Source organism: Urocampus carinirostris, chromosome 15 (assembly GCF_059441175.1).
Source record: "Urocampus carinirostris isolate Australia breed hairy pipefish chromosome 15, RoL_Ucar_1.0, whole genome shotgun sequence".
Lineage (NCBI taxonomy): Eukaryota > Metazoa > Chordata > Actinopteri > Syngnathiformes > Syngnathidae > Urocampus > Urocampus carinirostris.
The window spans coordinates 34,307,637-34,333,148 of record NC_142363.1 but is presented as its reverse complement, the minus strand read 5'-3'; the positions used below and the strand labels follow the sequence as shown (position 1 = coordinate 34,333,148).

General features: G+C 40.1%; 1 protein-coding gene across 2 annotated transcripts in view; it reads left to right on the top strand.

Moving 5' to 3' along the window:
• The first annotated feature begins 485 nt into the window (after window positions 1-485).
• The window catches only part of cdin1 (CDAN1 interacting nuclease 1), a 123,621-nt gene continuing 98,594 nt past the window's right edge, over window positions 486-25,512 (top strand). The window contains exons 1-3 of one of the 2 annotated variants that reach the window (XM_088354354.1): window positions 486-676; window positions 772-875; window positions 24,830-24,875. In XM_088354354.1, the coding sequence (XP_088210480.1) occupies window positions 632-676; window positions 772-875; window positions 24,830-24,875 (195 nt within the window). In that variant the 5' untranslated portion in view covers window positions 486-631. The remainder of the gene's footprint in view (window positions 677-771; window positions 876-24,829; window positions 24,876-25,512) is intronic. The other variant, XM_088354355.1, reaches the window with a different exon arrangement.

Sequence of the window (25,512 nt, the reverse complement as noted above, 5' to 3'; positions counted from 1 at the left end):
AACTCAAAAACCTCATCGTGAGGAAAATGAAGAAACCTTGAGAAGGGACTGCACATGAGGTAATCCCCCTTCCAGGATGACCAGGCTGCAATGGATGTTGTAATAACAAATAATACACAAATATTGTCACCAAAAAATCTAGATTATGCTGTAGAGTAGAAGTGTGTTTTAAGTTTAGATTTAAACATTTCCACTGAAGTTGCAGATCGGTTCTCAGGGGGAAAAGGGTGTGAATATGCGGCGCAGAAAATAAATGGATGGATTTTAAGTCAACATTACTTCTTTTTCCCCCCAGATCCTTCTTTTGCAAGTGGACCATTTCATTGTATTTCCCTGCTCTGTGTTTGCATCTTTGCATGCACTAAACTAATCTTGCACTAAACTGCTGTCGTGAATAAAGACTCGCCCCTTTAAGGAATATAAACCAATCACACGCCCTTTTACACAGTTCACAACTGATTGTCGAATCAGCGCGCCGCTTTCTCGCCTTCAACTTCCTAGCAGGAAGTGGAAGTGCTGTGGCGAGACAGCCCGGCTAAATTGAAAACAACACGCTTACCTGGCTTCTTATCATTATTTGTTCATATTTTTATTACAAAAGTATTTTTTTTTTACATTTAAACCCCATTGTATGAATTACAAGCGTCGTGTTTGCTACAGGGAACGACAACATAGGGTAAGAGAATGAAAGCTTGTTTTATTTCTCTCCTTCCGATATCAGACAACCATTTTCCTATATATTTATATTTTTATACTCTTCTCCTTTTATAGAACATGAAACTATCCCGTGCCGAGTATAAGGAGATAGTGAAATGGACAGAGCAACTGAAACCAACACGGCAATGTATGAAGATATTAAAGGAGAAATTTCCAAAGTAAGTCAACTTATATGCGATAAATTAACGCCATTCCCGCGTTTGACATTGTTTAATATAAACAATTAATATCACTCACCACATTTAATGGCGTACTGTAGTTTTCCCCCTTCGCTCCTAAACTGCTTCCATGCTGCATTACTTGTTAAAAACACTATAAATTTGTCATTTTGTCCGTAATGACCAAAATTAATAAATAAAATAGCAGAAGAATCAACAAAATTCACGTGAAGCTTGTACCGTTAGACCAAGTGTCATTGCGGCACCAACGAAGAAGAAAATCGCAATTTTTCAAAAAAAAAAAAAAGCTTTATTAAATTAACATCATTCCAAACAAAATGGCCATCAGATATCCATTCAAAGTCAACAAGTCTCAATAGAACAGAAATGCTGTAGAAATACAGATAAGAAAATAAAGTAGATAGATAAAATTAATAAAGCGGAAAAACACCTAAAATGACATTGAGCAGGTGGGTTTACATCAACTAATATTGCACTAGTGATAGGAGTAACTCAAACCTCATTTTTTGGAGTATTTTTTTAAATCTGTAGTGATAAATTAAAAAAAAAACGTTAGTCATTGTGGCAAGAAAGAAAATGGACAAAAATAGACTAGATAGATAGATAGATAGATACTTTATTCATCCCCGAAGGGAAATTCACATTTGCACATGTAGTTTGCAATAATCTGTCGTCTGCACAGCCCTTTGAGACTACTTGTGATTAGGGGCGTCACAAATAAACATGCCTTGACTTGACTTGAGGTTTTTGAGTTTTTCCTTGCACTCATGTAGGTTTTAGATCAGGGGATGGTGTCATAATAGTCTGTGGTTTGCAATAATCTGTGGTCTGTGCAGCCATTTGAGACTCCTTGTGATTAAGGGCGTCACAAATAAACATGCCTTGACTTGACTTGAGGTTTTTGAGTTTTTCCTTGCACTCATGTAGGTTTTAGATCAGGGGATGGTGTCATAATAGTCTGTGGTTTGCAATAATCTGTGGTCTGTGCAGCCATTTGAGACTCCTTGTGATTAAGGGCGTCACAAATAAACATGCCTTGACTTGACTTGGGGTTTTTGAGTTTTTCCTTGCCTTCATGTAGGTTTTAGATCAGGGGACGGTGTCATAATAGACTGTAGTTTGCAATTATCTGTCGTCTGTGCAGCCCTTTGAGACTCCTTGTTATTAGGGGCGTCACAAATAAACATACCTTGACTTGTCTTGAGGTTTTTTTTAGTTTTTCCTTGCCCTCATGTAGGTTTTAGATCAGGGGAAGGTGTCATAGTAGTTTGTGGTTTGCAGTAATCTATGGTCTGTGCAGTCCCTTGAGACTCTTTGTGATTAAGGGCTATACAAATAAACATGACTTGACATTGAGCAGTTGCATGAGGCATGGGTTGACATTAGTATTCCGATAGTGAAAGGAGTAACTCGGCTCCAAATTTTTGGGGGAGAATTACTAATCTGTAGTGACCAAAAACACAAAATAAAAATGCAACAGAAGAGTCAACAACATTCCTGCAAGGCTTGCGCAGAGCTCATTTCTGTATCATAAGACCAAGAGTCTTTTCGGCACCAACGAAGAAGAAAAGAAAACCGGCTAAAGTGACATTGAGCAGCCGCATAAGCCATGGGTTTGATTAACAAGTATTCCGATAGTGAAAGGAGTAACTCGATCCTAATTTTCTGGGCGTATTACTCATCTAAATTGGAGTATATTTGTTTAGTTATGCGGTTGTAAATGGCTTTAATAGTAATCATAATAATACTATGTTTTATGTTGAATCACCTTTCAGGACACCCAGGGTTGCTGTACACAGAATATAGAACGGGGATAATAATAGAAACAAGTCGAGTTGTTAAAAAAGACAATCTGATTCTCTTAAATTCTCATAAACAGTTAAAACATTTTTGAGGGGTTAAATAAAGTCAACGGAACCATCTTTGGGACTGTTTGGGGTGTTGGCTGGAAAAAATTGTCGAGCTTTATGAAAGAAACGACACTATATTTTCGAAAACATAATAATGTTGTTATTTCTAGTAAAATTACCTTTTAACAAGTTTATTTTTAGCATATTGAATGTTGTTAATCGAGACCCAAATTGTTGTTTTTATGATGTATCCATCTAATTATAATTTATTTTAATAATACAGTCTTAGTGATATATTGGCTAAATTCAATCTAATTAATTGTAAATGTGGTTCAGATATATGGTGACAACATCAATGGACAAATGTCTGCGTGACATTCTAAAAACAGCATATAGTTACAAACAAGAATTAGTAGATAGTACTTAAACATATTTTTGAGTCTTGGAAAATGAGTCAAAAATCTTAACTGAAGTTCACCAAAAGCAAATTTGTTCTACTTTGTTTAATTTCTTAATTGTGCATTCCTGATTTCTATAAAAAATATTAGTTTCTACTCAACGCATCAGCATTTTTGAATTATTATTGTTGGTGATATGAATGAGTGGAGAGGTGTTGTAAAAGGGTAGTGGGATGTTTGGACGCGTTCTAAGGGATGGGCAGGGCACATGTATGATGCGGCAGGGGTAAACCAGTGAAAGCTGTCGGGCCCTGCTGTTGAACAGAAGAGTGTGTTGTGTCACCCTGACCCGAGTGACATGGCCGCTTTCTGGTGTCCCGTTTCATCTGGAGGGACGGAAGCATGACCGACTTGTGTGCCGAGGTGCTTAACTTGTTTGGGTTTTTGGGCATTTGGGTTGGCCATGGTCATTTTTCTTTGTGTTTTTTGCTACTTTTCCCATTTTTTATTTTCCTTGTCATTGTATGTGTTTGTCTTGCTTTCGGACACCCCTCTTGAGGGATATAACCTGGGTAGATAGATAGATACTAATGTGCACAGCTAAGATAATCCTACTTGATTCGAATGAGAGATATTTTTTTTCTTGGCCAAGGCATGTGTGACATTCTTTGTGCAAAAATTAACGCATTTTTCCACGCAGCGCTTTCACCCCAACAAATCGAAGCGAGAGGTTAATGGCGGTGTTTGCCTTTCCCCTTGACACGAAGGCCATTTTTTTTTATCGAAGCTAACGTGTAATCCTCACGAGGCTACAAGGACGCCGCCGCTACTGAGGTCACCGACAAAGTTGCATTCATGTTCGACTTTTCTCTCGCTCTAATTGCCAATGAAGAGGAAAGTAGAGGTATATCATAGTATTTATTTGATTTATTCGTACTATAAGCAGGGTTGGGTAGGGTTACTTTAACTTGATTACTTTCAATTACTTTTGGATGACTCCAATACCAAATATGCTAATAAAAGACAAAAGAAACTAAATATGATTAAAATGATGACTCACAACACGTGGTAAGCTTTCACTCCTGGCTTTGATCCCTTTGATTTCCGGCAGAACGAACATAAAATGCGACAGAAACAAAATGAAAATAAATCCAAACAGCTTGCCAACATCATTTTTGCCGTTCCTTGTATTCCGTTACTCCCCAAGCCTGCACAAAATTTTGTAATTTTATTCATATTTAGTTTCTTTTGTCTTTTATTAGTATATTTGGTATTTGAGTCATCCAAAAGTAATTGAAAGTAATCAAGTTAAAGTAACCCTACCCAACCCTGACTATAAGTTGATTTAGTGTTCGAGTACTGTACAAGTCTTTTTCCTCCCAAGTGCAGATTTAACATGACACGACTTTTTTTTTTTTTTTTTAAACACACATGCAAATAATCTAAAATACTTTTATTAATGTTAGCAATATAACAAATATTAGATTGTGATGTCTAAAAAAAAAATGGTTGTATTGTCTCTGGTGCTTATTCCATTCTATTCTGGATTAGTGCAGACTTTTGCTTACACTGATGCAGATGCATTAGCTATTAGCATTGCTCTGGTGAATAGCACTTTAGTTGCTTCGCGCAGGTAATGCTGAATAATTTTACAGCTAAAATCAATTTCTTAGGAACTGCTATTGTAAATCTTAGCATTGTGGACATGGCTGCTAGCCGCTAATCTTTTTTTTCTTTCCATTAACGCCTGGGAGGTTCGGGTTCGCGCCCCGGCCGAGTCATTCCTAAGACTTAAAAAGTGGTCGGCGGCGCCCTCTGTTGGCTGCGGCTGCATCGGCTCGCTACAACGGGTCAGGTGCAATCGACATTTCGTTCTGTGTACATTGTTACACAGAATGACAATACAAGGAAATTATTATTATTATTATTAATATTAAACCATGCAGCTTTGAATTAAAAAAAATATTTTTCGGATTAAACCCTGTCCATGGAATGGATACATATCTTACATTGTGAGATTGCTTTATTTTAGTAAAACATCAAATACAAATACCAGAAGTTTCCTCTGATAAAAAATGGCTTAATAAAAATCACAATAAATCACTCATATTTACGAAAAAAGAATACAAATAATACTCTGGTACGTAAATTTGTAGGTGGCCCCAAAAAAATGCAAATAGCATCGCTTTGGTTGCTAGCTCCAATTCAGCCACTTACTGTTAATTCTCAATAATTTTGGGCCAATGCCAATTTATGTTTATTTAATGCTGTCTTTGTGGACTTATATTCTAATGTTATAGTCTTTGTATTAATGCCTAATATGAAACCATCCACATTTTAATTAAAAAAGTAAGCTGAGAAATGTCCTAAAATGTGTATCTGTATATATATGTATATATATATATATATATATATATATATATAATGTGTGATTTTAATTTTAATTTCCTGAAAATGGAAGAAATTATAAAGGTCAGAAAAGTTTTAATTGGTGCCTTAGGTCAGTGTTTTTCAACTAGTGTGCCGTGAGACCTTGTCTAGTGTGCCGCTGGAATTTGCCCAATTTTATCTTTCCATAAAAGCAGGCCATTATTCAGTCTTTTTGCTTTCTTCAGATGAGGAACTGTAATAGTCATCCATATCAGTAGGTGGCAGTAGATTTTTACATACATTTTATACACTAATTATCTGCTCATGAGGTAGCACAGTACATTTAATAACTTAATTTGTTTGCGGTTTAATATTGCACTGTAAAAAAACCCATAAATAAAGCACATCATTCTTTTTTATTTTAAGTGTTATTTTCTTCTTTTTATATACTAATCTGCTTATGAGGTAGTACAATGAAATATTTGACATAACTTCATTTTCAAACGGTGTGCCTTGGAACTTTTTTTATAAATAAAAGTGTACCTTGGTTCAAAAAGGGTTGAAAAACACTGCCTTAGGTGTTCTTAACGCGTAGTGATAAACTCGACATAGTAATAATATTCTTAAAAAATGTAATATTATGTTCTTGTCATAGAAATATAAAAAAAATGACTCCCTTGACCAAAATAACTTATATGCCAATTCCCGTGGAACAAGAAAATGACACTGCCGTGCGTAATAATTAAAGGAAAACACAGAAGCGTTTTCATTCCAATAATCCTGCACAATCTCCCTTTTCTCCCAGAGGTGCCGACTCTTGTGTTTACTCTCGCCAACTATTGTTATTATTTCCTTGAGCGTAAGCAATCTGGCTGCTCTTTAAAATGCCCGAATCTCTTCAGCGGGCCTGACAGGCGGCCGTGTTTTTGCAGCCTGCAGAATTATTCTGCTTGTCCAATCAGCTGAGTTGGACTCTGGAGGCTTCGTGATTGGACTGGCAGGAAATCGGGCTCTTAAGACATAACATATCGACTGGGCCATCCATCATTTCTTAGCATGCAGTCGGGTACGCCAGTCAACCCCCCCTTACCGTACACAAACCACTTCGGACATTGTGGGAGTCCTTCCACTGCGTAAATATTGGCCCGACGGCTGGAGAAGTGGAAATATATATTTTATTGTATTTATTTTCATCCCCTGAAAACAGTACTATATTCTTTTAATAGGAAATACTCAAGAGTATGCCACATAGCCCCGGCAGTTACTTTAAAGGCTTTAAAATCATGTTCATCATTGTCATAATAGTTATCATTGTAACCTTGTTTTTACAAGCAATACCATACTTTTATTTCTGAATTGGTATCGGACCAAATGGGTTATAGGGATGGTAAAATCTGGTCCATAATTTAGACCTGAACAATACAGTCTAAATTATTAGTCAGTCTAAACCAGGGGTGTCAAACTCATTTGAACTCGGGGGCCACACGATAGAACAAACATTCTGTCGGGGGCCGGACTTGTAGATTAAAGAGAAAGAAAAAGACGGATAAAGAAATAAGAGAAAGAGGGAGGAAAAAGGAGAGAGGGTGGGACAAAGAAAGAAAAAGAGGGAGTGGGAGATAGCGTGAGAAACAAAAATTCATGAGAGAGGGGGAAAAGAAAGGGAGAGGAAGAAAGAAATCCAAAGAGAAATAGAAAGACAGAAGGGGAGAAAGGAGAAAAGAAAGCGCAAAGGGTAGGACGAGAGAAAGAGAAAAGAGAGAAAAGGAAAAAAGGAAGTTCGAGCAAAAGAAGTTAAAAAGACACAGAGAAAGAGACAAATAGCAACAAAGAAAGAGACCAAGAGAGACATAGAGAGTGAAAGAGACAGAGAGTGGGAGAAAAAGGGTGGAAAAGAGAGAGAGAGAAAAAGAAAGAAATACAAGTACAGTGTCTTTGTGAGAGGCACCTGGCTTTGGCAACATCAAGTTGACATATTTCAATCTGCAGCTTGTTTTTCTCCTGCGCTTCTCTGAGTGTTTTTTCGCGGGCCGGATTCAATCCCTTAGCGGGCCTGATCTGGCCCGCGGGCCGCCTGTTTGACACCTGTGGTCTAAACAAAGGGTCTTAAACTAAATTACCGGGGCTAAGCTTTGGGTGAGGTTCAGCCTAATCAGGTTAAAAACATCAGATAAAAAAATATACTCTGTTCCCGAATATATTGAAAAATAATACTACACAAAATAAGATCTAAAAATATAAAAAAAATCCCTTAAAAAATTAATACGAAAATCATCATTCTCTAATTAATACATATTTGTGCGGGCTGCACTTACTTTAAAGGAATAGTGTGTATGATTTAATCACTAGATGTCGCTGTATTGTCATGCGTGGTGTAACCGAAAACAAGTGGTAAAAAGAAAGTGGGACTGAAACACATTTTCTTCACTTCTTTTTCCTTGGCTTTTCACATAGAAAAAAAGAATAGAATAGAATAGAATATACCTTTATTGTCATTGTTACAAATGGGTTAACTTATTGTGACAACGAAATTGGGCATGACACTCCAGTTTCACACATTCACACTGAGGTAAAGAAACCAAGAAGATAAGGAACAGAGAAGATAAGGTTATAAAACAAGGAGGATAAGGTTATAGTTATAATTTACACAAGAAATAAGAAAAAAAGGACCGAATAATACGGGGAAATAGAGGAAAAAAAATTAGAAAAAGTAAAAAGGATGAAAAAGATGAATAAAAAATGTTTAGACATTTTGGGGTGCTATCCTCAGCTCATATTATGTAAAATGCTATTTTCTGGACCCACGAGTTTTTTAAAACATGCACTCTTATTTCCAAATCATTATTTGTTTACTTTTTTTCTTTTTACCCCTATTACACACGTACCCTTAAAACTTTCATATTAAGACAGGGGCCTCAAACTATCATCCCATGGGCTGAAACTGGCCCCTGCACTGTGGGGTTGAGACCCCTGGTCTAAATTATTGAGATTTCAAACTATGAATTAGGAGTGCACGACACCTATTAGACCAATACTTATCGGACCAACAATGACTAAACACGACTTTTAAGTTATTGGCTCGAAAAAAGAGAAGGTAAATAAAAAGGGCTTAAGAGCTTCAGCTATTATTTTGATTTTTGATTAGTGTTTTTAATTATTTTTTTGGTGGCACTCCTTCGGGGTGTTTTTGTTGCAACAGTTGATCAAATTGAAATAGCAATAATTTTAACAATACTCCCAATCAGTGATTGGTTACGGCCATTTAACTTAGCAAGAATAATATTATTGTGCCCTATGCTTGATCATTGCAAGCTTTGTTTCCATGGTCATCATGTTTTGCTTTTCCCTGTAGCATCAAAACAAGTTTTGGACCTCTAGCGAATAAGTATAGTACAGAAAATGCCGTATTGTATTGCTGACTCGCAAAGTACAGAATTTCATACCTGTCGCGCTCCAGGGCTCCATGCCCTTACAAACTGTCGTATTTTCCCTCACAAAATAATCTTACACCATATTTTTTTTTCAAACGTGTTTATTTATGTATTTTAACATGTTATATTGTACATGTGTTTCGTTATGTCTTATATATTGTTAATGAACATTTTGTTGTGAGATCCTGAGTTGCTCGACATGAATGAGGTTTATTATAAAAAAGTTAAAAATGAAGTCGCTTGGACATTCACTGTAGAATGAAAAAATACATGCAAATATAATTAAGTAGAATAATACAAATTATGAATTCATTTTCTGTATTCAATTATTGTTGGTAATATACTGATTAAAGGGATAACCACAAACCTGACTTTTTTCATTTTCTCATTTTATACTTCATTTTTTTTCTTAACTTCTTTATACAACATAATAATTCATAATATAATGCATCAAAGCAAGTGAGCCGTTTGAGAGCCGGCTCTCCTTAATGAGTTGAGCCGAAAAAGGCGGTTCTCTAAAAAGAGACGGACTTCCTTTCACTACATCAAACCGCTCGCTTCGTTTGCAAAGAAAAAAACCATACCGAGATAGAGGCTTCCGCGGCGAACTCGTTTGACTTGATTGATTTGCCGTTTCATGATAGTCGGTGTATACCGGATGGTACCCGTCATTGACAAATTTGCGTTTTTCCGCACAGATTTTCTCGTACGTCGTACACGTCTTAAAATGCATAATAAACGTACTTTGTACGGCAAAACCGTACAGGTTGACAGGTATGGAATTTACAAAGCACACAAGACTCTGAACTGAACGAACAGAGAGTGAAAGGCATTGTGGGAATTAGTTCAGCCGATGGAATATCTGTATTTTCTTTCATGACGTCGACCAATTGCAGACATGCATCTAAGAAACATAACTCGTCATATGCTTAAAGACTCCTATATGTTTTTGGGTACGCAAAATAATTTTGCAGTTATTCGTCTAGTGAAGAAAATGTTGTAACAAGAGGCAGAATAAACGCATGAAAATTTATTTGAAAAATTGTAACGTTGCAACATTTCTGAAAATTACGCTCGAATTCCAAAAGGTTTTGATTTTAGAAGTTGTTTAAACGGATATGTAAACAAAAACCCACAATGACTTTGATTCCTGCACAACAGCGATGAATAATTAATTTTTCCGGGGACTCTATCCGAATAATTACCTTTCGATTTAGCAACTGGGAGGGACGACTCCAACTTGAGACAAAGTGTGAAAGTAAGGGTCAATTACATGCCGATTTCCACGGGGGGTCTGTCACTCTGCCTGTCCGAATGCGAGTCCGGTGGGAGTGGGCCACTGGGCGGGCCCCTCAAAAAAGAGGACCCCTCATCTGTAACGGCCCCGCATAACACAGATGTTGGGAGTCATCTGTCAGCCTGGCTTCTCTTTCCGGGTCCGAGCTGCTCCCGGAGTGGGTTGGGACTGGGGGCGTTGTGGTGGGGGGCCACAAGCATTGGACACGGTGCTGTCACTTTTTTTTTTTCCACAATGGAAAACATGCTAATAGAAACCATGAATGATAATAGCGACATTCAAGCGTGGCGCCATTATATATCTAAGGCGCATCTTAACCCTAAATTGGCCAGAAATTTGAAAGTGCGCCTTAAATACCTGCAATTACGGTGGCTAGAAATGGGAATGCATTTTGTATTTATATTGTGTGCGTTACCACAAGAAGTTTTACGTTATACAAGCAAATTTGTGCAATGATTGTATAGTCAAGAAACATCGCTGACCAAAATTGCTAAACTTTATATGCAAGGGGAATCAAACCTGTGGCAGTGTAAGTGCCAAAACCTAACCACTAGACCACCAGTCATACATATAAACGCGCGACACATAAAGCCTGTCTTACATCTTTTACATTTCGGTGTCTGCAGAGGTTATATTAACCGACAAATTTCCATTCGGGCTGAAGCTCTTACCTCTTCTGATGTCCACGGTACGGCATGATTAAAAATATTCATCGCACATCTTCGTTATTACAGCCACTGGGATCACATTAGGTGGCTAGCTTCGTTGTAGCTGCTTTAGCATATGATTGGTGCTACAGGTGCATCAATGCAGAAAAAACAGTCAGAAAAGGCTTCTTCCCAAGAGCCGTGGCCACCCTGAAGCATAATGTTCTGTAGTACAGCCACTGTAGATATACACATATTTATTTTATATATTTAATTGATGTCTTTATTGTCATTGACATCATTGTATTGTGCATTGTGTTCTGATAGAAAGTAGGGAGCGGCGACAGATTGGGGAGGGTGCCCTATGTTGGGTGGGTGTGACTACGGGCTAGACTGTGATAGGCTGGTGAATGCTGTCAGTCAAACACGGGGCGGTTGCTCAAGTCAATGTCTCCATACCAAAGCAAACTGGGAAGCACAGCGACCGCTAGCTTTAGCCGCTCGTTACATTGAAAATAAATTTGTCAATTAAATCGGAAAGTCAGAACAGCGCAACGAAATGGTGATCATCAAATTGTGCTCCGTGGATTATTATTGGGTTCGAGGAGCGACTAGGGCGACGGCGGGGAGAAGGCATGAGTGGTGCGGCTGGTCCGGCTCACAGCTTAGGCTAGTCTAACAACTCTCCTAAGCCACCGCTGCGGACCCTGTATCTTGGCAACGCCAGGTCATGAAACGGATAACCTGGAGCTACAACCTGTGGGAAACCGCAGTATTCGGTATTATTTTAGTCATCGCAGGAATCTGGCTCAATTCCAGGACACTTGATGCTAGTGCGTAGTTAGCCAGCTGCTCTCTAATTTGCTTTCTTACACTGAAAGAAGAAGCTCTCCAATTTTGTTTTTACTTGTGTATAATGACAATAAAACCTTTCATACAACTGCAATTGTGTGTTAAGTCAAGTCATGTTTTTTTGTATAGCCCTTAATCACAAAGAGTCTCAAAGGGCTGCACAGATCAAAGGCTATTGCAAACTACAGACTGTTATGACACCATCCCCTGATCTAAAACCTACATTAGGGAAAGGAAAAACTCAAACATCAAGTCAAGTCAGCCGTACCGCTTATCCTCATTAGGGTCGCGGGGGGGCTGGAACCCATCCCAGCCATCTCCGGGCAGTGGGCAGGGGACACCCTGAACTGGTGGCCAGCTAATCGCAGGGCACACAGGGACAGACAACTCGCTCGCTCATTCACACCTAGGGACAATTTGGACCGGCCAATTCACCTGAAATGCACGTTTTTGGAACGTGGGAGGAAACCGGAGTGCCCGGAGGAAACCCACGCAAGCACGGGGAGAACATACAAACTCCGCACAGGAAGTCTGGAGCTGGATTTGAACCCACGACAGGTTCCCATGACATGAACTGTGCCGCACAAGCGCTAACCACTGCGCAGCCGTGCTGCCCAAGCTTAGATAAAATTTACTTAATTTTGTGCAGGCTTGGAACACATGGAACGGCAGAAATGATGTTGGCAAGCTGTTTGGATTTATTTTCATTTTGTTTCTGTCGCATATTTGGTATTGGAGTAATCCAAAAGTAATTGAAAGTAATCAAGTTAATGTAACCCTACCCAACCCTGTATAGACCAGTGCAAAAGTAAAGAGGCTTATTATCAGGTGCGCCTTATCATCCACAATACATCTTTCTTTTCCCTGCTAACTTTATTTCGAGCTTTGCTTTCCCATCTCATTAGTTTGTGTCTCCCTGTCCCCCGACTTGCGGTGGTAGTTTGGAAATCCGGATGAAAGCGCCACACAAAAGACGTCACGCATATTTGTTGGTAACAGAGAGCATGTGGTGTCCTGCCCAAGGTGCTGGGGTGCATCAAAGGTGGGGGGACTAGTGTATGGAGACGTGTGACATCAGTCCCATTAGGTCCTTCTCTTGCCACGCATTAGAATTGGAAATGATGGGCCGGTCTCTTGAGGTCTCGCCTAACTTCCCAGAGGGAACCCCCAGTTCATACACCCTTTGTCCCTTCAAGTAGAAAGAAGGGAGGGTTGGCGAGTCCTCGGTCCTTCTGTGCCGGTTTATGAATAGATGTGGATGTAATGATCAACCCCACCCTATTTTTTTTTTTTCTTTCCAATTATGCCGTTCGGCCCACTCATCGTATGTCGTTTTTGAAGCGGTGCAGATGCCACCGGGTTGTTTATAAGGTCAGTTTGGGGCGATTATTGTCACACATATTACAATTATTTTTATTTTTTTCTCACCCCCTTCTCCTCTTGACTCTTTAATAACAAAACACTGGGTTTGTAGATGTGTTTGAAATCTGTGAAAGTGCTTGAATTTTGGTGATGATTTTGGATACGCTTGAAATTGTTGCCATGTTTCTTAACAAGTCTACTTAAAATGATGCCAACACACTCTAATGGCTTTGCCTTACCATTGAATTGGGGCGGCAGTAGCTCAGGAGGTAGAGCGCTCGTCTTGGGACCAAGAGATCGCAGTTCGAATCCCGGCTCCTCCGTGTTACATGTCGAAGTGTCCTTGGGTAAGACACTGAACCCCTAATACTCCCAATAAGCAGGTTAGCGCCTTACATGGCTGCACGGCCGCTATTGGGAAATGTGAAGCACATTGTAAAGCGCTTTGGGAAGTCATTGAGTTGAAAAAAGCGCTATATAAATGCAGATCATTTAATTTCTTTTCAATTACTTGTTCCCTCATGATTGACTGCTGCTGGCATTATTTTGTACACCATTGTCCTATGAAGCGTAATCCCCCTATGGGTTGGGCCTATGAAGACAAGTGCATGCTACACCTAAACAGGGCATGGTAAATGGTCTGCATTTATATAGCGCTTTTCAAGTCAATGAAGACCTACCAAAGCGCTTTACTATGTGCTTCACACCTACCCATTAACACACACACTCACACACCAATAGCTGCCATGCAAGGCGCCATGGAATGTGGACTTAGTCGTTTTTACCTACACCTATTGTCTCCAAAAAATTTGTGATTTACTCGAGATCTAAAAATCATGTAATATAAATGCATCTGCAAGATTAAACATTGCAAAATTCTTGATTCACCCAGGATTTTTTAAATTCAATGACACTGGAGAAAATGGAAAATTAGTTTTAAAAGTCCTTAAAAAGTGCTTAAATTTGGCCATGAAAAAGGTCTACGTACCCTAAATACAGTCCATAAATCCTGGGACATACTGGCATTTTCACATGTACATTTTTAAAATTGGATCAGAAGTTGTACAACCGAATAAGCTAGCCAAGAAGGTCCGACAAGGCACACCTGAGTGTTACTCCCGCCATTTACCTGCGCTCGATTGAATTTCTTCAGTTTGACATTCAGTGGACTTGGCAGAAATCACTTCGCATAATCACCGACTGCATGCCTTCGCTGTGCTTTGTCCTAATTAAACAACCGGCTTGCCATGGTCCGCACCAATTTCTAAGCCAGCTGCTAAGTGCCGCCAGACGGGGCGGGGAGCACCCAGACCCAGCCTACAACCCCTTATGTTTTTGTTTTCCTTCTTCCACTCATCCTTCACCTTCCTCTCCAGCAACAATACAATCCCTAAAACCTGGTTAAGGTTTTCATTTTCACATCTACATTTGTTAAATAGGATTAGACATATTGCAACCGAACAAGCTAGCCACAGGGGTCTGACCAGACCCAGGGAAAGTCTGTCCCTAGCCCCCACACTTTTCTTTCTTCACCTTCTCCTCCTTACTCTCTAGCAACAATACAGTGCATAAAACCAGGGACAAATGGGCGTTTTCACATGTAAATTTATGAAACAGGATCAGATGTGATACAACCGATTGAGCAAGACCAGGGGTAGGGAACCGATGGCTCGGGAGCCATATATGGCTCTTTTCATTAGTACGTATGGCTCTGAAATAAAATGTAACTTTTGCACAACTCTCGGCGGCGTTCCAAAGTCCAGTGATTTCAACCCGATTTTGGTCCTTATAAAGCCGAAGCAACTTAATGCAGAAGTTCCATAAGAAACCATTTAAACTGATCGATAAAAACGCTGGCTTTGATTGGGTGAGCAGTACAGGTGGGCGGATCCCTGCACACAGCGCAAGGCACTTCCTTCTCTCTCTCTCGCTCGCTCAGTGCAGTCTACACCGAAAGTAAATATGACGATATGCTTATCGTTTGCAGTCATTTGTGACATTTTTCCAATAGAACTTTGCATGCACATTGTTTTGAAACCGTTAAGGACAAATTCTAATGGAAAAAAATTGCCTCAACACTCTTAACTGAAGGTGGAAGACAAATTGTAAAATGGCATATTTACATTGATTTGGGACACAGGATTTGGCATTATTATCATTTCATACATTTGATGAAATCATCAAATGACACACAGTGAAATAAAATGTGCTGAAGAATTTGAATTATTATTTATTATTCATCACATCCACTACACTTCTATCCAGACAGAAGAGCAGCTTCAGCGACAGACTGCTGTCACTGTCTTGTACCACGGACAGACTGAAGAGATCTTTTCTTCCTCATGCCATGAGGCTCTTTAACTCCACCCGGCAGAGTAAAGGCCCACATTAAACCACACCCCCTACATTGCATATTACCGAATTTTATTGCAATGTGTATTCTGTGTAGCACTATCTAGATACTCTATATAACACGCTCCAGTGGGTATTAGCACGCAGGGATGCTGCTGGAAATGTGAATTTCCCTGCGGGAATGAATAAAGTATCTATCTATCCATCTATCTATCTAGCTTTTGTCTAGAGAGCGTGTTTTTCAATTTTGTCTGAAAATATATGATGTGGCTCTCTCAATTTCTTTTTAAATTTTTTTTTTCCTTTTATGGCTTTTCGGGTCAAAAAGGTTCCTGACTCCTGAGCTTGACAGTGGGGTCCGACAAGACTCAGTGAAAGTCTGTGCCCAGTTTCTCCAATTTTTCCTTTCTTTCTTCCGTTCATTCTTCTTTTTCTTACTCCCTGGAAACTACAGTATACAGTCCACAAAACGAGGGACAAATAGGCATTTTCATTTGGAAATGTATTAAACGGGATCGGACGTGATGCAGTTGAACGAGATAGCCATTGAAGGCCTGAGGAGAACCAGTGAAAGCCTGTACCCAGCCCCTTCACTTTGTTTTTTCATTCATGGCCTTATCATTGTCCTCTTACAATACATTCCCGCAAACCTGGACAAAATAGACATTTTTACACGTACAAGGGCACAACGAGACACAGTAGACCCGACACACTCCGATCCCACCGACGTCCCCCAGCTGTTTAATTCTACACAGGGAACAATAACCCCAAAAAATGGGCCCCTAATGCGGCGTTTCCATCGGCACCGAGGCGGGGCGCAATATGGTGCGGCGGAGCGCCGTGGGAATATGAATGTTGATTAAGCATGCGCTCAGCCTTTTGAAATTCCGAGAAGTGTCAGAATAATGGATGTCGAGCAAATGTCAAGCATTTGTTAATTTCTCTGTTATTGCCGGCGGTTTATCTGCCGTGATCTTTGCAGGCAAAAGCAAAAAGGCCAGGCTTGTTGTGGCATGTGCCATTGATATGCTGATTTCTCCGACTGGAGACGCTGGGTTTTCTGACGGTAATATCCCGGCCAGGGACTTGCTCATTGATTATTTATCGTACCTTCAGTGTCTCTTCCTTTGAGTGGTTAACAAAAATCTCTGTTTACACATCTTTATTCTGCTTGTTGATAAATCCCCAAGCCGGACCCCTGAAATGTCTCGTCGCCAAAGGATTTACGGAGACGGTACAAATTAGAGAGTGGCAATTAAAATCTCTAGCATAAATGTCCAATCCTATGCACTATTTTCTGCTGACGTGACAAACATATGGGCTTAATGAGCCGGATTGCAGCAGAATTGAGGATCTTCTTCTTTGAGTAATGTACATAGCTTTGCAAAAAAACAATATACTTGTGTTATAAAGAAAAAAAGAACCCATATTAACGCGACTTTGAATGCTGTTTGAGCTTTTTTTTTATCTTTTTGAGCCAAGGCACAATGTCCGTAGAAAATATAGAAAAAATTATAAATGTATCAAACTATGTCCATATGATTACATTTCAAGTCAAGTCAAGTCATTTTTATTTGTATAGACCTTAATCACAAAGAGTCTCAAAGGGCTGCACAGGTTATTACACAGACTATTTTTCAGACTATTATTACATCATCCCCTGATCTGGAACCAACATGAGGGCAAGGAAAAACTCAAAAACCTCAACATGAGGAAAATGAAGAAACCTTGAGAAGGGACCGCACATGTAGCATCCCCCTCTGAGGATTACCAGACAGCAAAAAACAAATAATACAGAGATATTGTCCAAGAAAAGTATAGGTTATTAATATGCTATAGAGTAGAAGTGTGTTTTAAGCTTAGATTTAAACATTTCCACTGAGGTTGCAGATCGGATCTCAGGGGGGAGAACATTCCACAGCACTGGTGCCCGGATGGAGAATGCTCTCGAACCAGCGGAACACTTCTTGGCTCTTGGGATCACCAGAAGACAAATTCGTTACTGTCATGATTACCGATATGCATCACCTGTGCCCGCTCCTTTGGCGCCAACTGCCTCGGACTCTGATTGGCTCTCTGTCCCTATTTAAACCCACTCCTGTCTGTCCCCGTTTGTCAGTCCGTCTGCGAACCTCAGTTTACGCTAGTCAAGCCTTTTCGACCCTGACTCCCACCTGTTTTTTGCTCCCGTCTGTCCCCTGGCTTCGACCCGTTTTTGATCTTGACCACGTTTACTCTCCTCTCCTGGCTTTCGACTCGTTGCTGATCCCAACCACGTTTTTTTGCTCTCCTGTCCCGGCTAACCGACCCGTTTTTTTCCGTTCCCGACACCGCCATCGCATGCCACAGAAGTCTCACTTCTGCGTTCAGAGCAACCTCTTTCCCGCGCCCAGCGATCACCGGATGGTGGGTGCAACCCTTTCCTTTCTTCCAATGAAACTGAGAGAAACGTAACGCAAGTGGGTCCTGTCTGCGTTCTGGTCTATCTATTTATCTATCTATCCATCTAAAACGATTGTACATTACTTTTAATGGGAAAAATGATTTCGGTGATTGAACAAATCGGTTTTCGAACAGGGTTCTGGAACGGATTATGGTCGAGAACCGAGGTTCCACTGTATATGTAAATTAACAAAACATGGAAATGAGAAGATGTGCATTATATTGGAACACAAACTAGTTCTAGCAGAACAACACATGAAAGGAGGATAAACCAAAAAACATTCCTACATGTGGACAAGAACAACAACAAGAGCGCCATGACTACGAGACTATGAAACATAATACTAGAAAACTAACTAGCCCTAACTGAAGAAAACATGAAAGAAAGACGATGCATGATATGTTAGAACACTAACTACCTCTAACTGATCAAAAAATAAAGACAACTCAGAACATATACCCACTGTTGAAATTAAATATCAAAATGTACAGTTTACCAAATTGTTCGGATTAGTTATCTGACTCCATTAACCAAACACAACCTACATTCACCCACCAATTTATGCGCGCTCGTTTCTTTAGGGAAAAGATGAACAGGAAGCCGACATTTCCACACGGGGGCAGATTTAATTTCATTAACAATTTAACCAAGTGTACTCCATCGAAAACGGCCAAATTAGCGACGTTGGAGTCTCTGGAAAGCCTTTTTCTCAAGTCCTTTAGCTTTCTCCTATTGCCCATCTTCTCCCCGCATAATGGCGTGTCGACTCCTCCCATGGGCGCGCCAAGGAAGCCCCCTGGGCTTCACCATCTCGTAGAAGAGCGTCCCGATGTCTGGGGTCCTCAAAACAACACCGAGCGTTTCTACGTCATCAGGGCCTTTCTGCGTCACCAGCGTCTGGATGCGCTGATTATCTTATCAGCCGTACGTCCCGTTCCTGCCGTTCCTGTAAACAACATTTTCCACCAGGGTGCCCTGACCTTGCACCACAGCCCAGTCAGTGAATATCTTTTGCATTAAATGTAATTTGTATTCAATCGTATAAAATCCTTTATAGTCCAATGTATAAAACCCTTCACCACGCAATGATCAATCTTTAACGGGAGTACAGTGGCACCTCGGTTTTCGAACGCCTTTCAGTTCGAACAAATTGGTTTCCGACCCCAAAAATTCGAACGCCGGTAATGCGTTAGTGCGTACGGGTGTTGTATCCCCTTATTATGCCTCCGAAGAAAGTCAGTGCAAGCAGCAAAGTTGCTACAGGTGAAAAAAGAAAAGTAGTGCGTACAACTTTTGCATTTGAGAAAGAAATAATAGCCAAATATGAAGGAGGTGTGCGAGCGCCTTCTGCTGACCACCACAAAGGTAAGAAATCCTATTCATAATATTACGATAACGCGAACGTACGATTAGCCTGGGTTAGCTTTATGTTTACGTTGAACATTCAAGGTAAACATTCAGGGTGTTGGAACGGTGCCCAACTTTCAGGGTGTTGGAACGGAGCCCCCTTTCCAATGAACCGCTCTCCACTTGTTGGGGAGACCCGGGTGCTAAAGGACTTGTAAACGACCTGATTTTTAAATTTTTACACGTTCATGTTAGGGGAATCTTTTGTACGGAAGATTACGATAACGCGGACGTACGATTAGCCTGGGTTAGCTTTATGTTTCCGTTAAACATTCAAGGTAAACATTCATGTTGTTGGAACGGATTAAAACGATTTACATTATTTTGAATGGGAAAAATGATTTCGGTGATCAAACAAATCGGTTTTCGAACAGGGTTCTGGAACGGATTATGGTCGAGAACCGAGGTTCCACTGTACTAATACAACAAGAGCATGTAACATAATGTTGGAACACTAGCTGGTTCTAACTGAACAAAACATGAAAGGGAGACGATAAAAATACAACATTATACCGAAAGCACCAACACGAAGGTACAGAAAGAACAGAACATGACACCAGGTGAGAATCGTATTCACCAAAATAATTTTTTATAAGAAAATACATAAATCAATTTGATTGTTTCTGATTCTGCAACAACATCAAATCACAAATAGAGAATAGACATTTCGTTGTATAGCACTAATAAGACAAATACAAAGAGCCATTTTCACAGAGGTGCCTGCTGCATCTCCCCGCAAGGTTACAGTCTCCAAAAATAAATCCACTTTCAACTAAAAGACAAAAGGACACAAAAACAACAAGTCTGCCGCTTCAGCATGAATTTACAATGATGCTGGGGGGACGAAAGGGGCCGCCGCAATTAAGAGGGCGGCCATTAAACGGTCAACTGTCAACATGTGGACACTTAAGGGAGGGCTGGAAAAAAAAATGCCTTCCACACTTCAACCTTGCACCTGAGCGTTTCAACAACGTTCCGGCCTTACGGTTGGCATGGGACCCTCACCATACCCCCCCTCCTGCCGCAACAGACATCTGTTAGGTTTTAAATGGATTACTCCATAATGAGCATGATTACGGTCTAATTGCTAAATCTATACCCTGTTAACTTTAAAGGGACGTAAACTGCTCTTAATATCTAAGAAAATAGATCGGCTTCAAAAAGGCGAAGATCTTTCGGGGGTCTCTTGTTTTGATTCCCTCTTTTCAGGCCTTTATTGAGACTGGAGAAGTGGGGAGGAACAACAAGGCGTTGTTCATGTTCACCTTCCAAAAATGAAATGTATGTGTGAGGAATAACAATTTTCTATGCACATTAATTTAGGGAAAAAGGGCATGACTTTAAGTTGTTTGTGTCGTGTCTGTCTTGCATGAAAAAAACAAACGTATCTGTCACGACCAGAACGGAATCAGGACCCAAATGCATAGTGTTAAACACAAGTTTATTGATAGAAAGAATAGTATTTTTTACTTATTTGATTTTTTTTAAAATATGAAAAATGTATTTTAAAAAGTATTATAGATAGTTTGTATTCTAATAGATTTTTGATGTATGATCTGCATTTAGCGCTTTTCAAGTCATGACTTCCCAAAGTGCTTTACAGTGTGCTTCACATTTCCCAATAGCGGCCGTGCAGCCATGTAAGGCGCTAACCTGCTTATTGGGGTTATTAGGGGTTCAGTGTCTTACCCAAGGACACTTCGACATGTAACACGGAGGAGCCGGGATTCGAACTGCGATCTCTTGATCCCAAGACGAGCGCTCTTCCTCCTGAGCCAATGTTTACTCCCTTACTGCAGTAGTCATTTTGTTGTTTTTCCGTAGTATGATTTTTGTAGTATTTCTGTAGTTTTCTTCTAGTATGTCTGCAGCAGTGTTTTTGTAGGATTCTTATTGTATTTCTTCAGCTCTAATTGTAGTATGTCCCCAGTAAAGAACTAAGAAAGGTGTTACATTATTGTTTTATAGTATAACTCTAGTATTATCTGTTTTTTACTTGGAAAAAACGTGAAAAATAGTAAAATATATGTGTATGGAAAATTTAAAAAGCATTTTCTAACCTCAAAGAATAATAGTATTTCAGCCTATTTTGAGAAGCATACATTTCTTCAAATATGAAAAAGTATTTAAAATAATAGTAGAAAAATTTAATACAAATTAAAATATGTTGTATTTTTTGGGGAATTTTATTTAAAATGTAGTAAAAAAAAAATGGTAATAATAATAACATACTTTTTTGTCACGACCAGAACAGAATTAGGACCCAGATGCGTAACGTTAAACACGAGTTTATTGAGATAAAGAGGAAGGACAGCGCCCGCGATCCGGTGCTCGCTGGATGCGGGAAGCAAGCTGCCCTTGCAATCGGATCGCGATCTCAATACGGATGTGGATCTTCCGTAGCAGGAGATGGCGGTGTCAAGGACGGAAAAACAGGTCGATAGCCGGGACAGGAGAGCAAAAACATGGTCGGGATCAAAAACGGCCAAGGTAGATAGATAGATATTGTCTGAACAATTAATAATTTCCAGCATGGCCGCCATCGCCCACTCCGCGCTTCTTTGATATCAATTTAGAACAAGAGAAAGCGGTCAGGAAACAGTAGAGTAGCTGAGGAATCGTTGGCTTTCAACCTCATTATCCTCCCCTACAACATAAAATGGGAGCCTTAACATGCACCAGATTAAAAATAATTAGCGCTTTCCAGTTTGACATGCCGCTGGTTAGCGCTTCAGGCTGAGTTAACTTTAGCCGTCGGCCGCTTAGAAAAATAAAAAATTCCAAGTGTGGGGTTATACTTTCTTGAACAGCTTTTTAATATAAGGTGCAGGATTTAAAATGTCAATTAAATCCCCCAATGCCAATTGACAATCAATTAATTATAAACAAAGGCGGCCATTTAGGTAATGAATGCCACCTGGCTAATGACACGGGTATCATATGTTGTCGCCCTGCAGAGCATTTGGCGGATCTGCGTGCACGAGAATTTCACGTCGCGAAACACTTCGGGGCATGAAAACCGTGCAGAACATCGTTGATGATGCGGGGAAAAAGAATGGAAATGTTGCATAGTGGATTCTCGGATGTAAACGTGGCAAACGAGAAGACTCGCTAGCTATAATCTTCTTTCTATGCGTCGACGACCACGAATGCAAATGTGGCTAATTACGCACACATTAACATCTGTTTCTTAGCATATTGTAAACAATGTATAAATGTGATTGCGTTTGATAAGGAAAAATGAAAAAAGAAACACTAATATAAATGTTTTGCAGCTTTTGTTAAGTGTTTTTGTCAATTAATCGTTTTAAAAACATAATGTTCCTTCAAATGAAGACTGTCAGGGATCGATAATGAATAGAGGCCTTGGTATTTCCAATTTTGATGTTCTGTACTTTCTTCTACTGCTGTCTCTGTGAATTTTGTTCTTCGAAGTCTCAAAAATATGACGTCAAAAAGGGTTCTAGTTATACATATTGAAGGATTTTATACATTGGACTATAAAGGATTTTACACGATTGAATACAAATTGCATTTATTGCAAAAGATATTCACTGACTGGGCTGTGGTGCGAGGTCAGGGCACCCTGGTGGAAAATGTTGTTTACAGGAACGGCGAGAACGGGACGTACGACTGATAAGATAATCAGCACATCCAGACGCTGGTGACGCAGAAAGGCCCTGATGACGTAGAAACGCTCGGTGTTGTTTTGAGTACCCCAGACATTGGGAGTCTTGGTGAAGCCCAGGGGGCTTCCTTGGCGCACCCATGGGAGGAGTCGGCACGCCATTATGCGGGGAGAAGCTGGCCAATAGGAGAAAGCTAAAGGACTTGAGAAAAAGGCTTCCCAGAGACTACAACATCGCTAATTCGGCCGTTTTCGATGGAGTTCACTTAGTTCAATTGTTAATTAAATTAAATCTGCCCCCATGTGAAAATGTCGGCTTCCTGTTCATCTTTTCCCTCAAGAAATTGAATGTAAGTTGTGTTTGGTTAATGGAGTCAGATAACTAATTCGAACAATTTGGCAAACAGTACTTTTTCCATATTTAATTCCAACAATATCCTTCGTGGTCGTCTTTCACGTTTTGTTCAGTAAAATGTAGTGTCCCAACAAAGTGTCTCCATTTCATATTTTTGTTCAGTTACATCTATTTAGTGTGCCGTCTTTCTATTTCATGATCTGGTTGACTTGGCATTCTTGTTCTGTCCATGTTTAGGAATGTCTTCTGTTATCCCACTTTCATTTTTTGTTTTGTTAGAGCTCGTTGGCATTGGAACATGATGCTTTCAGCAATTTTTTTGCTCTTAGATGTGTTAACGATAGGTTGTCCTGCATCCTCTGGAATATTATCTTCAGTTAGAGCTTGTGTGTGCTCCAACATACTGTGGTGTCTTTCTTTCATGTTTTGTCCTGTTAGAGCTGGTTGTGTTGGAAACTAATGTAGTTGTTCCCTCCAAGCAGAAGGGTGTATTTCCTTCTTTCTATTTTGTTCAGCTAGAACCAGTTTTTATTCCTTCATATCATCTGCCTTCCTCCTTTCATGTTCGGTTTATTTAGATGCAGATATAATTTAAGAAATATGTAGCAAGGATTTCTGGTTCTTTGTTAGAGTAGCTTTGACGTTTTGAAAATGTTAAGTCAAGTCAAGGCATGTTTATTTGTGACGCCCTTAATCACAAAGAGCCTCAAAGGGCTGCACAGATTATTGCAAACCGCAGACTTATGACACCATCCCCTGATCTAAAACCTACATGAGGGTAAGGAAAAACCTCAAGTCAAGTCATGTTTATTTGTGATGCCCTTAATCACAAGGAGACTCTAAGGGCTCTATAGACCACTGACTATTACAGACTACAGACTATTGATCCAAAATCTACATGAGGGCAAAAAAAACCTCAAAAACCTCAACAAGAGGAAAATGAAACCGATCACGATTAATTTTCTGTAAATAAATAAATCAGTTCTAAAATATCTGTCTACTCTTACGGAATCCACTTCTCTGGCCACGCCATGTTTTGGCAGAGTTGGAGAAAAAATATCTTTTTTTCTGAGACCCTGAAAGCACATAAAAATAGTAACTCACAATATTTTAAAAAAAAATAGACTAAAATAAAACGGGATAACTGCTATCATGATCGAGAACACAAACTCACAGTGAAAGGGCCCCACATTTGTACAAACAGGACTGTACAACCAGACGTTTCCATGAGATGGGAAGGGGTGCTTTTTGGAGTTGCTACGGTGGTGTGATTGGGTCAAAACACCACCTTAACAGTTTTTCGATTTTAATGAGGAACGTTTTAAAAACCGGCCTAAATTTGATGCCACGGTATATGTCTCCTTTAATATTCTATAAAAGCTTTCAACGCCTCCGCCGTCGAAGCCGATCATCCGCGACAACTTTGCCGGACTTGTTTCCATGTTCTTTTTCATTCCAGAGCACACCCATCCTCTTTTCCCTTTGTCAATGTTTGCAAAGCTCTCCGGTAATTAACTTTGTCCTTCTTTTATTTGTTCCAGTCACTCGCAGTCCACTCTTCTGAGCATCTTCTCCCTGGAGTACCAGGTTAGAAGTTTTCTTCCCTTTGTGAGGCCCGACAGCTGCCTAATTGAATGATGAATGTCCCTTTATTTCTTTGTAATTGAACTGCCAGCTCTCTGATTGGTTCAGAGGATGCACCTCGATATCCCCCCCTCCGTAGTCGCACCTTGCCAACGTTTATTTCACCTCGGCGTCCACGCTTCTCGGTGGATGGCTGCCAAGCCTCCCCATCCATCTGTCTAATAACATCTAGCCCCGGCTTATTTGCTGGACCCGTAATAAATTATGCTAAACCATTATTATTCTGACAATAATAATTTCCCCGTCTCGCGCCGGCCCTGGCGCTAAATGTTTGCTGACTCGCACTGTCACTGCCGCTTTCCACGCCTGACAGCCGATGATGATAAATGGCCGCCGCCGCCGGTGGCAGAAGGCAGCGTGGGCGGAAAATGGACTCATTTATCATCCGGCTGACGGCTGTCAGTCACCCAAGCCGTCTCGGAGGAATTACTTCTTTTTTTTTAAATAACTTGTTTTTTAAACAATGCTCTTGTCAGTGAGGAGATTGTGTGGAAATGTCAGCTTGAAGGGGGACATGGGAATAGTGTCATTGTTGGATTAGAAAGTACAGGTGGGGGCTGGACCATGCTGCAACCTCCTC